The 12,858-nt window shown below is 37.5% G+C and overlaps 1 protein-coding gene across 3 annotated transcripts in view; it reads right to left on the bottom strand.

The window, feature by feature from the left end:
* Positions 1–2,206: 2,206 nt before the first annotated feature.
* CR2 (complement C3d receptor 2) overlaps positions 2,207–12,858 on the bottom strand; it is a 51,426-nt gene continuing 40,774 nt past the window's right edge. For all 3 annotated transcript variants that reach the window (XM_081484953.1, XM_081484952.1, XM_081484951.1), the window contains 3 exons: positions 12,243–12,318; positions 5,671–5,770; positions 2,207–2,929 (listed from right to left, as the gene is read on the bottom strand). In XM_081484953.1, the coding sequence (XP_081341079.1) occupies positions 5,686–5,770; positions 12,243–12,318 (161 nt within the window). In that variant the 3' untranslated portion in view covers positions 2,207–2,929; positions 5,671–5,685. The remainder of the gene's footprint in view (positions 2,930–5,670; positions 5,771–12,242; positions 12,319–12,858) is intronic.

Raw genomic sequence — 12,858 nt, forward strand, 5'->3', positions numbered from 1 at the left:
ACTGCTCTGATCTAGTAAGTGGTTCAGACGAGGACATGTGACCCTATTTGGACAAATAAGAGTTAGTGAAGGCAATCTTGAAAGAGTTATTGGACCAAAGAAGTTCTTTGTGTTGGAATGCTAAGCTGACAGGGCTTCCTAGGTGGTGCAGTGGTAAAGAACCTGCCTGACAATGTAGGAGACAGCCTGCAATGTAGGAGACCCAGGTTTGATCCCTAGGTCAGAAAATCCCCTGGAGAAGGAAATGGCAACCCATCCCAGTATTCTTGCCTGGGAAATCCCACGGAGAGAGGAGCGTGGCAGGCTACAGTCCATGAAGTCACAAGAGTTGGACATGACTTAGTGACTAAACCACCAACACCAGAGAATGAGGCCAGCAGAAAAAACAGAACCAGGGAATGGAACAGATTCCTGAGGATATGATTTGAATATTTAATTCCCATTTTTAACTGAAACAAGCTGCACCTTTGACCCTTTCTGTCATGCGACATAAAATTCCTTCTTGGTTTAAACCAGTGTGAGATGGATTTCTGTCACCTGCAGCTGAATAAGTACTGGCTTGAACACATTTTGTAGGTGAAAAGAGGCAGACAGTGATGAGAGAAAGCATAACTGAGGGGGCAATGTCCTGGAGGAAACAGAAAGGGATGAGAAAACTGTATAGTCTGTAAAAAGTGGTAAGTGGAATTGAGAATAAGGATGGATAAAATTGAGAGGTGAGGAAGAGGAAGTTGAAAGCTACCCTGTGATATTTTCATCCTCTGCTAAGATAAGGAAGGTGGCAAGATATAATATGGGGTTTGCCAGGTGGCTCAGTGGTAAAGAATCCACTTGCAATGTGGGAGGCACAGGCTTGATCCCTGGGTCAGGGAGATCTCCTGAAGAAGGAAATGGCAACCCACTCCAGTATTCTTTCCTGGAAAATGCCATGGACAGAGGAGCCTGGTGGGCCTGGCGGAGCCTGGCGAGTCCATGGAGTCACAAAGAGTCAGACACAACTTAGTGACTAAACAACAAGTTATAGTAGATGGCTTGAGGTGCATGAACAGATGAGTTGGAGAAATGAAAATGGTACTGTGAATTATATCAAACCTCATACCAATTCTGGGTATGTATCCAAAAGAACTGAAAGCAAAGTCTTAAGGAAATACCTGTACACTCACGTTCATACATGTGTGTGGGCTAAGTTTCTTCAGACGTGTCTGACTCTCTGCGACCCCCTGGACCATAGGCCACTAGGCTCCTCTATCCATGGCATTCTCCAGGCATGAATACTGGAGTGGGTTGCCATGCCCTCCTGCTGGGGATCTGCCCAACCCAGGGACTGAACCAGCACTTCCCGCATCTCTTGCATTGGCAGGTGGGTTCTTTACTACTAGAACCCCCTGGGAAGCCCACTCATGTTCATAGCAGCCATATTCACAATAACCACCAAGTGACAACAACCCAAATGTTCACTGACAGATAATTAGATTGTAAATATTGTATACATTGTATACAATGTATACAATGAAATATTATCCTGCCTGAAAAAAAATTCTGACACATGCTACAATGCAGATATAGAAGTATATTAAGTGAAATAAACCTGTCACAAAAAGACAAATAACTATATGGTTCAACTTACATATAAGGTATCTTGAAGCACTGATGAAATTCATAGAAATGGAAAGTAGAATGGTTGTTGGCAGGGGCTGAAGGATGAGGGGAATGTGGAGTTATTCTTTATGGATATAGAGTTTCGGTTTTGTAAATTGAAAAAGTTCTGGAGATCCATTGCATAGCAGTGTGAATATATTTACACTTCTGAACTGTACACTTAAAAATAGTTAAGACTGTAAATTTTATGTTACATGTTTTCTTTACTACAATTTTTTTAAAAAAGATGTCAAACAGCCTACAGGATCTAGAAGAAGAGTGGGAGTAAATCTGTGGTAGTGAATAAGCAAGATTTTATTTTCTCAATAATTTAAATACTGGAACAGAGAGCACTGACAGGCAGATTTAGAGTGTGGTGGGGGAAGGTGTTGCTGGATAAGTGTTGAGGATGAAGGAATTCAGTTTGTGGGTTAAGAGTTTGACTAATATAACAAAATGGTGGGATCCAGCATGCATACTTGTCAATCAGAAGCTCTAAAAACCCTAAAACTATGTCTGTTATTCAAGAGTTCATTGACTCCAGAAAAAAGATCACAAAAGGCAAGTATTTTTTTAAGATAAAATTTATTTGAATGACTAATGTACACATTATCAAATGACATTTTACAAGCAACTATAGTTACTTCAAAATTAAGCTTCAGAATTAAAACTTGCCTCCCATAATTTTAAAAAAGATGTGCAAACTGGAATTACTGAGTGATTATAGAAAGGCAAAATATATTTGATGAGAAAAACTCAAATCAAGTGGAAATAAAAGTGAGATGTTTAACTAAATCAGAGAAAGATGCTCTTATTAAAATAAAAACAGGCTTCCCAACAAATGTATGCCTATCGTAACCACAAGGGTATGTTTCATACTTTGCTTAAATAATTAAAACCACACTATAATTAAAAGTATATGGTAACAGCAAGTATGCTGATTACAGTATGTATGTCTAGATTCTTTCTAGACACAAGGAAAGCTCTTTTAGTGCCTTCCTTAAAAAGATTATACTTCTTCAGAGATATATAACTGTTTATAGCCATAGCCTGTCTCCAGGTACATCACAGGTGAGACTTCAAAAGTCCTTGAAGAGCACATGGCAGTAAAACTGTGCTCCCATCTTTACATTGAGCAACGTTTCTTTGTTCTGCTTGAGACTAATTGCATATAGGAATTAATTCTTATGAAATAATCTCACTGATGTTGAGACCCATACTAATCAACTTGTTGATAGTAGAATGGTTTCTTTCCAACCGATGTCAGTTGGGTTCCAAGCAATGAAGCATACTGAAATAGATTAATTTCTATTTAGGAGGCAGCATGAAAAGCAGTGATGCAACTCAAAGTTTAAGTATGAGTGTTAACCTTATCTCTGTATATACCAATTACAAGTGCTATAAACAATGGAGCAACAAGCCTAGTAGAAGTTATGATTCAATTAAATGGTCCTTCATCATATTACATGAAGCAAAGCAAATAATAATTAAATTTTGCATTGATAGATATGAATGAAAATAAATGAGGAAGAAATTAAAACAATGGTCTCACACTAACCTATTCAAATATTCATTCAACAAACATTTACACAACAGGTTTACTTTGGGCCCCCAGGGCTTTGGTTTTAGAGATCACTCTGGCATAGTCTCTCCTGTCCTCTTCTCTTTTTCTGCAACTTTTCAGCAACAAGGAATCTTTGCTTCCTCAATTGCCACAGCAGTTTTTCTGTGTCTAGTTTATGGCACTTAATGTTACACTATGATATGTATATGTTTCATTTTTCTGACTAAAATAAGTTCCAAGAGGGTAGAGGTGGTATCTTCATTTTATATTTTATAACTTACATAGGAGAAAGCAGCTTGAAGTCAGATTTGAGCTCGAATTCTACCTTTGTCAATTACTGACCCTGAGTCTTTGGTCAAGAGAATCTTTTCTTCTTGGTTTTGTCACCAAAGATATTACATGCCCACTCAGGTATTACCTTGGAATAATACACACCTTTTAAAGTTGCAGTGAAGGCTAAATGAGATAAGGCATAAAAGAGCCTTAGCATAAGGCCTGGGGTTAGCAAACCTTCAACTGTTCACCCACATTTTCTCCTGGAAACCCCAGGGGGGCTCTTCATGTTGCCTGTCAACCTTTCTGTACTCCCTATCATTCAGGCTTCACCTCTCATGGTGACAAATTAATACCTTCTCCTTTTCCTCAAGCCTTTAACATCTCCTTTTCTAATCTCCCTGTCAGCTGGTCATTTTGCTTTTTATTCACTGAGAAAACAGGGGCATCAGAAGAGAACTTCTACATGTGTTTCCCCAATCACATCTCCCCACCTGCCTTCATCGGCTCCCATGTGTTCTACCTTTCCTGTTACTAAGGCCATGCTCCTGTCTAAGGTCTACCTCCTGCTTGAACACTAGATCCCATTCCTCCTAGCTTAGGACGTTGCTCCCACAATTCTTCCTTTTCTTTCCCTGTCATTTCCTTCCTTCCCAATAGATTATTCTCTTCAGCTTATAGGAATATCAGCTATTTCTCCATTCTTACAAATATGTCCCTTTACTTATCCTTGCTATTACTCTACTTATCTGCTCCTCTGTATAGAAAAAATCCTTGAAAGAGAAATCTCCAATTTCTCTCCTTTTATTTTCCCTTAAACTCACTTCGGTCATCTCCAATTTGTTTCTTTTCCTCTACATCAAAACTGTTCTTATCAAGATTACCAGCAAATTTTATGCTAAACACAGGTCAATTTCACATTGATGTTCCTTGATCTATCAGTACATTTGACAGGGTCTATGACTCCCTCCTCCTTAAGATTCTCTCTTTGCATGACTCCTGGAACACCACACTCTGGGATTCCCTCCTGTATCAGAGTGGCTTCTATACTCCTGTGACAGCTCCTTCCCACTCCATGACTCCTAAGGTTGGAGGAGCCAGGGCTCAGCATTTGGACCCATCTTCTTTCCTTGCCTTTCTCACTCCGTTTATTGACCTTACTTGGTTTCATTATTCTGTACATCCATACACTGACAAGACCCAACTTCCCATCCCAAGTCTGGTCTTTTTCCTAAAATGTTGAATTGTATGTCCAGCTATCTTTTTAGCACCTGTATGTGGATATCTGTTAGATATCTTACACTTAACATCTCCAAAGTGAACCGCTCATGTTTCTCTCCAGTCCTGATTTCATTCTCAGTTGTCTTAATTAATGGCAATTCTATACTTCTAGTTGCTCAGGCCAAAAAATCCAGGCATCATCACTGACTTCTCTCATACCCTGATACAAACTGTCAGCAAATTCTACTGTCACTATCTCAAAAAATGCATGAAGAATCTGACCTCTCCTCACCAGGCTGGTAGTAGCCATTCACAACTTATTAGAGTTTTGTGATAGAGTCCACATGGATGCTCCATCTTTCACCCCTGGTACCCACACTCTCTTCTTGATGCAGCAGTTTAGGTGATCATTTGCTTCCTTGCTTAAAATCCTTCAATGATTCTCATCTCAGAATAAACACCAGGTTCATTACAATGACCTAGCATACTCTATAGGGCCAACAATCTTCACCCTTCTCCGCGTGTGTGCCTCCAACACAACAGGAACAAACCACCTTATTATGGTCTTTGTACTTACTGTTCTTTCTTCCTGGAATGCTCTTCCTCTTCCAGGCTGAGTCCTTTCTTCACACTAGTCTTTGCTGAACTGTAATACTCTTAGTGAAGACTTCCCTTCTAACTATCCTGCCCTATCTAGCCCCTTTTCTGGTTTATTTTTCTTCATAATATTTATCTATTTACTGATTCTTATTTTGCTATTTATTTAAATATTTGTTGAATAGATGAATAAATTAAAAAAAAACACAGGAACATGAGTTGGCAATGTGAAGTAAGTTAACAGATTTTGTGCATGATTATTAAAGACCTATGCAACAGACCCATATATATTTAGTACTATGCTTATTGATAAATATAAATTGAAAGAAATTTTGACATAGAAATTAACAAGAATATTTTAAAAATTCATTAGATACCAGTTTGTCTTCTGATTAGTTTGCTGGGCTGTATGGGTCAACAGGGTATACGTCTAGTGTTTCTAAATGAACATCTTCTTTATGGTTTGTGTAGTAATTGCTAAATGGAAAAAAAAAGAAAAGAAAAAAAATATATTCTTTATTCACTGGCCAAGATTACAATAAAGGTGTAGCAGTTGTTTTTCTTTTCACAATTCCCAAAACATGGTAAGTACTTTTCATGGATAATTTCATTTTATTGCCTTAAATATCTTATGAAGTAATCACTATAATTCCCATTTCTTGGAAAGACCCATAAAACCAATTTGCTAGCTACTAAGTGTCCAAATCAAATCAATGCAAAGAAATAGAGGAAAACAACAGAATGGGAAAGACGAGAGATCTCTTCAAGAAAATTAGAGATATCAAGGGAACATTTCATGCAAAGATGGGCTCAATAAAGGACAGAAATGGTATGGACCTAGTAGAGGTAAAAGATATTAAGAAGAGGTGCTAAGAATAAACAGAAGAACTGTACAAAAAAGATCTTCACGACCCAGATAATCACGATGGTGTGATCACTCACCTAGAGCCAGACATCCTGGAATGGGAAGTCAAGTGGGCCTTAGAAAGCATCACTACGAACAAAGCTAGTGGAGGTGATGGAATTCCAGCTGAGCTATTTCAAATCCTCAAAGATGATGCTGTGAAAGTGCTGCACTCAATATACCAGCAAATTTGGAAAACTCAGCAGTGGCCACAGGACTGGAAAAGGTCAGTTTTCATTCCAATCCAAAAGAAAGGCAATGCCAAAGAATGCTCAAACTATCGCACAATTGCACTCATCTCACACATTAGTAAAGTAATGCTCAAAATTCTCCAAGCCAGGCTTCAGCAACACGTGAACCGTGAACTTCCAGATGTTCAAGCTGGTTTTAGAAAAGGCAGAGGAACCAGAGATCAAATTGCCAACATTCGCTGGATCATCGAAAAAGCAAGAGAGTTCCAGAAAAACATCTATTTCTGCTTTATTGACTATGCCAAAGCCTTTGACTGTGTGGATCACAATAAACTGTGGAAAATTCTGAAAGAGATGGGATTACCAGACCATCTGACCTGTCTCTTGAGAAACCTGTATGCAGGTCAGGAAGCAAATGGATATGGAACAACAGACTGGTTCCAAATAGGAAAAGGAGTACGTTAAGGCTGTATATTGTCACCCTGCTTATTTAACTTATATGTAGAGTACATCATGAGAAACGCTGGGCTGGAAGAAACACAAGCTGGAATCAAGATTGTTGGGAGAAATATCAGTAACCTCAGATATGAAGATGACCCCACCCTTATGGCAGAAAGTGAAGAAGAACTAAAGAGCCTCTTGATGAAAGTGAAAGAGGAGAGTGAAAAAGTTGGCTTAAAGCTCAACATTCAGAAAACTAAGATCATGGCATCCCGTCCCATCACTTCATGGGAAATAGATGGGAAAACAGTGGAAACAGAGGCTGACTTTATTTTTGGCGGCTCCAAAATCACTGCAGATGGTGATTGAAGCCATGAAATTAAAAGACCCTTACTCCTTGGAAGGAAAGTTATGACCAATCTAGACAGCATATTAAAAAGCAGAGACATTACTTTGCCAACAAAGATCCATCTAGTCAAGGCTATGGTTTTCCCAGTAGTCATGTATGGATGTGACAGTTGGACAGTGAAGAAAGCTGAGCACTGAATAATTGATGCTTTTGAAGTGTGGTGTTGGAGAAGACTCTTGAGAGTCCCTTGGACTGCAAGGAGATCCAGCCAGTCCATCCTAGAGGAGATCAGTCTTGGTTGTTCATTGGAAGGACTGATATTGAAGCTGAAACTCCAATCCTTTGGCCACCTCATGCAAAGAGCTGACTCATTGGAAAAGACCCTGATTCTGGGAAAGATTGAGGGCAGCAGGAGAAGGGGACGACAGAGGATGAGATGACTGGATGGCATCACCGACTTGATGGACATGAGTTTGGGTAAACTCCGGGAGTTTGTGATAGACAAGGAGGCCTGGCATGAGCGGTTCATGGGGTCGCAAAGAGTCGGACACGACTGAGCTACTGAACTGACTAACTGAACTGAAGCGTCCAAATCAGAAGTTCACATTGGGCAGCTTTATCCAGCTCTTTTAATGACTAATAATTAGGACTCCCAGATTTAAAAAAGTCATAAAGAAGCTTTCACTTTATAATATGATCATAAATTTACCTTTGGAGGAGCCATCTTCCAATCTAACTTAAAAAGATTTTTTTATATTTGATATTTAATTCAAAATCCGTATATAATCATGCAGCACTAAACATTTTAAATGACTTTTAAGACATTTTTACTTTTTTTGTTTCAAGGCACATGCACTTTGCTGGGCTTCTAAAACACTTTGTCAAAATTAGCAAATGTGATTGTAAAATTAGTAAAATGTGATTGTACTATCATGCAGAACTCTGAGATAAAATAATACAAAATTACTAGGGGAGAAAGACTACCACTAAGAGTACTTACAACTTGCCACTCACTATCACATTTAAAAGGTCAATTTACATATTTAGCAGGAAGATACATTAAAATTATTACAAAAGATAAGTTTTAGGTTAATGTGAGATTTAAGTTTTATTGAAACATCTTAGAAGGCAAAAAAAAGAATAACATAATCTGGTCTTCACACGTTTGAATAACTTCAAAATATTTAATTTTGTTAGTAGACATTGATTTTTAAATGATTCATTACTCATCTTACTTGCAAAAAGTGTTTAAGGCAGTTCAAATGTCTATATTAAGTATAAGAAATTAAACTGAAGTCAGTTACAAAATGGAATAAAACGAGTGATGCTTAGGAGTTTAATTTAACATATATGTTTTGTTCATAATCAACTGAGGCTCTTATGTATAGCATTTGATATAAACATATTAATAACTTTAATAATCAGACAGGAATATTATAAATTATTTGAGCTTATAGGTGTTCCCAAAGTTTGCAAATTCTCCTACACATGTAAAGCTCTGATAGCAAACTTTGTAAAAGGAAGGAAGGAGATAGAGACCCCATTTTCTATTTATTTAAATTTCTATTTAAATTACTCTTGACTAAAATTATGTTATAACTTCCTGTGAGGAAAGCCCTGCAAATGACATCTCTATGTTTGTTTCCTTGAGACCCTTAACTCTCCCATATTCTATGAAGCCATTTTCTCCCAACTTTTCCCCTACTTCTGACGGTTCCTTCCCCCTCTTGCCTTTTAAGCGTTACTGTCATTCTGAGATCTGTTTTCATCCTTATTTTAATCTTCTATTTTCTGTTTGCCACCAAGGCTGAAATTGTGATTTAGCCATCATCTACCTGAGTCCAGGCCTCTCTCTTGAGTCCTGGAAGAGGCTGCCTGGAAGTAGCAGATCAGAACTGCCCCATTTTCCCCTACAAACCTGTCCCTCTCCATTTTTGGTGGACCATTGGATCCACACAGTGGCACCCACTTCATTCATACTTTGTGTCCCCTCCTTCCCACATTTAGCAATTCACTAAACCCTGAAATACCAATTCATTGGAAAAGACGCTGATACTAGGAAAGATTGAAAACGGGAGGAGAAGGGGACAACAGAGGATGAGATGGTTGGATGGCATAACCGACTCGATGGACTTGAGTTTGAGTAAGCTCTGGGAGTTGGTGATGGACAGGGAGGCCTGCTGTGCTGCAGTCCATGGGGTCACAAATGGTCAGACACAACTGAGCAACTGAACTGACTGAACAGAAATTCTGAAAAGGCTATTGTCTTCATAGTGAAAATATTTCCTTTTAAGATTTTTTTGGATGTGGATCATTTTAAAAGTCTTTATTGAGTTTATTACAATATTGCTTCTGTTTTATGTTTTGATTTTTTGGTCAGCAGGCATGTGGAATATTAGTTCCCAACCAGGTATTGAACATATACCCCTGCATTGGAAGGTGAAGTTTTAACCACTGGAAGCCCTTGAAGATATTTCTTATATCTATTGCATCCTCTTGATCCTCACCACTGCTGCTTTAGTTGACAACTTAGTACTGCCCCTTTTTTAAAAAATGAAAATATGAATGTATTGTTTCTTTAGTTAAGATTCTACAAGGTAAACACCAACTCTTTGTCATGGCATACAATGCTTTTGATAATCTAACTTTCAGACCATCTTTCCCCAAGACTGTTAAAAATCAGTCCCATGAGATATTAAAGGCATTTTATGAGAAAAAAGTTCAGCAACCCAACTCATCTGAAAGACTAGTTTTTGAAAAATTAAATAGGTTTCTTTAGTGTAGGACCTTAATAGTCTCATGGTCATTGTGAATCCCCATGAGAAAAATGTAGCATGAAGTATTTCCCAACCTTATTTGTTCATAGAACACTATTTCTCCTGAAATCATTCACAAAATCAAGGTTATGTGAAAAACTCTGATAAACACTACTGCCTAAAGTACCTCTCAACTGTAGACACTTGACAGACCTACTGTGCTCAGGCCCTTGCAGGCTTAGAACAAACTATTCAGGTTCAAAGATGCCATTTTACATAATTTCAATGTAACCCCCTTCATGTCTTATGCCTACACAACTGTGAACAGTGCAATCAGATCATTCCGATACATCCAAGTGATGTGGCTTGTTAAAGCAATTTTGCTGGAGTTTGTGGGTGACATGTTTGTGGTGACATGATTTGGTCATCCCCCACTGGAAGTTATCTGAGATTTGATAAGACTTTACCTGATTATCCTCCCTATTACTAGCATTTATTGATCCTTAAGAACCTGGGCACACAGAACATTCGCTGGCTGATATCTGATGATATCATTTGCTAAAAGTGTATCCTTTGCACCTATCAGAATATTATGTAATTTCCATAAGATTTTATGTATCAGAGGGGATCTTTTATGTCACTTAGAATTCTGAGGGTTCAGTCGCTCAGTCGTGTCCGACTCTTTGCGACCCCATGAACCACAGCACGCCAGGTCTCCCTGTCCATCACCAACTCCCAGAGTTTACCCAAACTCATGTCCATTGAGTCGCTGATGCCATCTAACCATCTCATCCTCTGTCGTCCCCTTCTCCTGCCCTCAATCTTTCCCAACATCAGGGTCTTTTCCAATGAGTCAGCTCTTCAGATCAGGTGGCCAATATATGATGTCACTTAAATCTACGCTAACTTCAACTTCAATCAACATCACACGTATTATTTCCCAGGCATGTCAATTGCTTACATAGTTCTCATAATATATGATGGAAAGACAAGTCCCTGGGTCTTTACTCAAACTGCACCTTCTACTTGGAATACTTTTCTCTACATGTCTACACTCTGTGAGGCATACCTGCAACATCTTCTCCACTATGAAAGCTTTTCTGATCAAAATTCCCAAGTACTGACCATTTGATTGCATCCCCACCAAATATCACATAACCTACTCTGGCAATAATACTTGATGGATACAGATGTGTTTTTTTTAAATAATAAATTTAAAATAAAATGAAAAAGTATGCCTAATTTATGGATGATAAAACATAATATAGCAAAATGTAGAAACTTAGTAGCATACTTAAATAGTTATGAAAACAACAATTGAGTTGTTTAAAGATTGCTTAAAAAAATAGACAGGCCTAGTATGTTTCTGTATGAGAAAGCATTACAGAAAACGTGCCAATTCTCAAAGGTAACTCTATAGACTTAAATGTAATCACAACATATCTGTCTTTAGAAAATGACAGATCATCTAAAACCCCCATAAGAACAAGCAGAAGCAAGGGGATTCTTGCCTTGTCAGAAATTATAATATCAGAAAACTACACTATTTGAATGCAAAGTGGTTTGTGATAGAAAAATAGACACATCAATGAAACAATAAAAAAAGAATCCAGAAATATAATATATCCGGATGTATTAATTATATGATATATGATCAAGTTAGAACTAACTTTCTGGAAAGCCATTTGGCAATATTTACTATTGCCATCTATTTACTATTGAGTATCTAAATGTTTATATACTTATTCCTAGAATTCTAGGAATCTAAGCTAAGGAAATATGGAGATGTAGAAAGTTTCCTTAAGTTTTTCTTGTCTTTATTTATTATGAAAATGAATGTGAAAGCAGCTTAAAATCTACACAATATAGATACATATGATAGAAAAATATGCAATCAAATTGGTAAAAAGAAAATGTGATTTAAATATAAAAATAGGCTAAATGAAAAAAAAAATTAAGGCAGGAGACTATAAGGCCAATATTGTAATTTAAAAAAAAAAAGAAATAATAAAAATACAGACAAGTACCAAATATCAGCAGTTTTTATGACTGGGATTTTTTCCTATTTTTTAGATTTTTTATTATATATAAATAAATATAATCTTATCTGTATAGATATCATTCAAATAAAATTAATGCTTGTTATCTTTTAAGTTCTTACAGAAAGGGTCTTTTATTTAGCACAAGATACCTTATTCCAGTTATCACACTGCAGTATTTATTTCATTTAACTTGTGCTTCTGTGTTTCGTTTCAGAAAAGAAGTCAAAATCTTCTGTGCATTTTGGTCAAGCAGGCATCAAACTTACCGTTCTCTGTGTTTTAATATCATGCGTAAGGTGACAGCACCCAAGCAGAAAAGAGCTACTACCCCTGCAGAAAAACCTAAAATACAAAACAGAGTATTAAATGATAGAAAAATGTAACCTACATTGTTTTGAAATGATTGTGGGGCCTGTTCCCGAAATAGTTGTATGAGGGCTTAAGTTTTGGATTTAATCCAGTTCATATTTATTCTAAAGCACCAAGCATTTGACCACAAGTTTCCAGTCAAGTTTAGGTTCAGCTTTTCTGTTCTTTTCAGTTTTATTAGTAATATTCTTGTCACTGGAGTGAAATTAGGAGCTCAGGACACCAGGATTCCGTGACGTTTCATACAACATTTAACTCTCAGTTGTGAAATATATTTTGCCACTGCAGAATAAACCAGTCTGTTTTGATAGCAACCAAATCATGCAAAAGACCAATAGTTAAATGAAAGTTTTGTGTGTGGTGCTCAGTAGCTCGGTTGTCCCTTAATCTTTTTGACCCCATGGACTATATAGCCTGTGAGGCACCTCTGTCATAGAATTCTCCAAGCAAGAATACTGAAGTGGGTTGTCATTTCCTTCAGGGTATCTTCTCAACTGAGAGATTGACCCTACG

Source organism: Giraffa tippelskirchi, chromosome 5, assembly GCF_054371585.1.
Source record: "Giraffa tippelskirchi isolate mGirTip1 chromosome 5, T2T-mGirTip1v1.2.pri, whole genome shotgun sequence".
Lineage (NCBI taxonomy): Eukaryota > Metazoa > Chordata > Mammalia > Artiodactyla > Giraffidae > Giraffa > Giraffa tippelskirchi.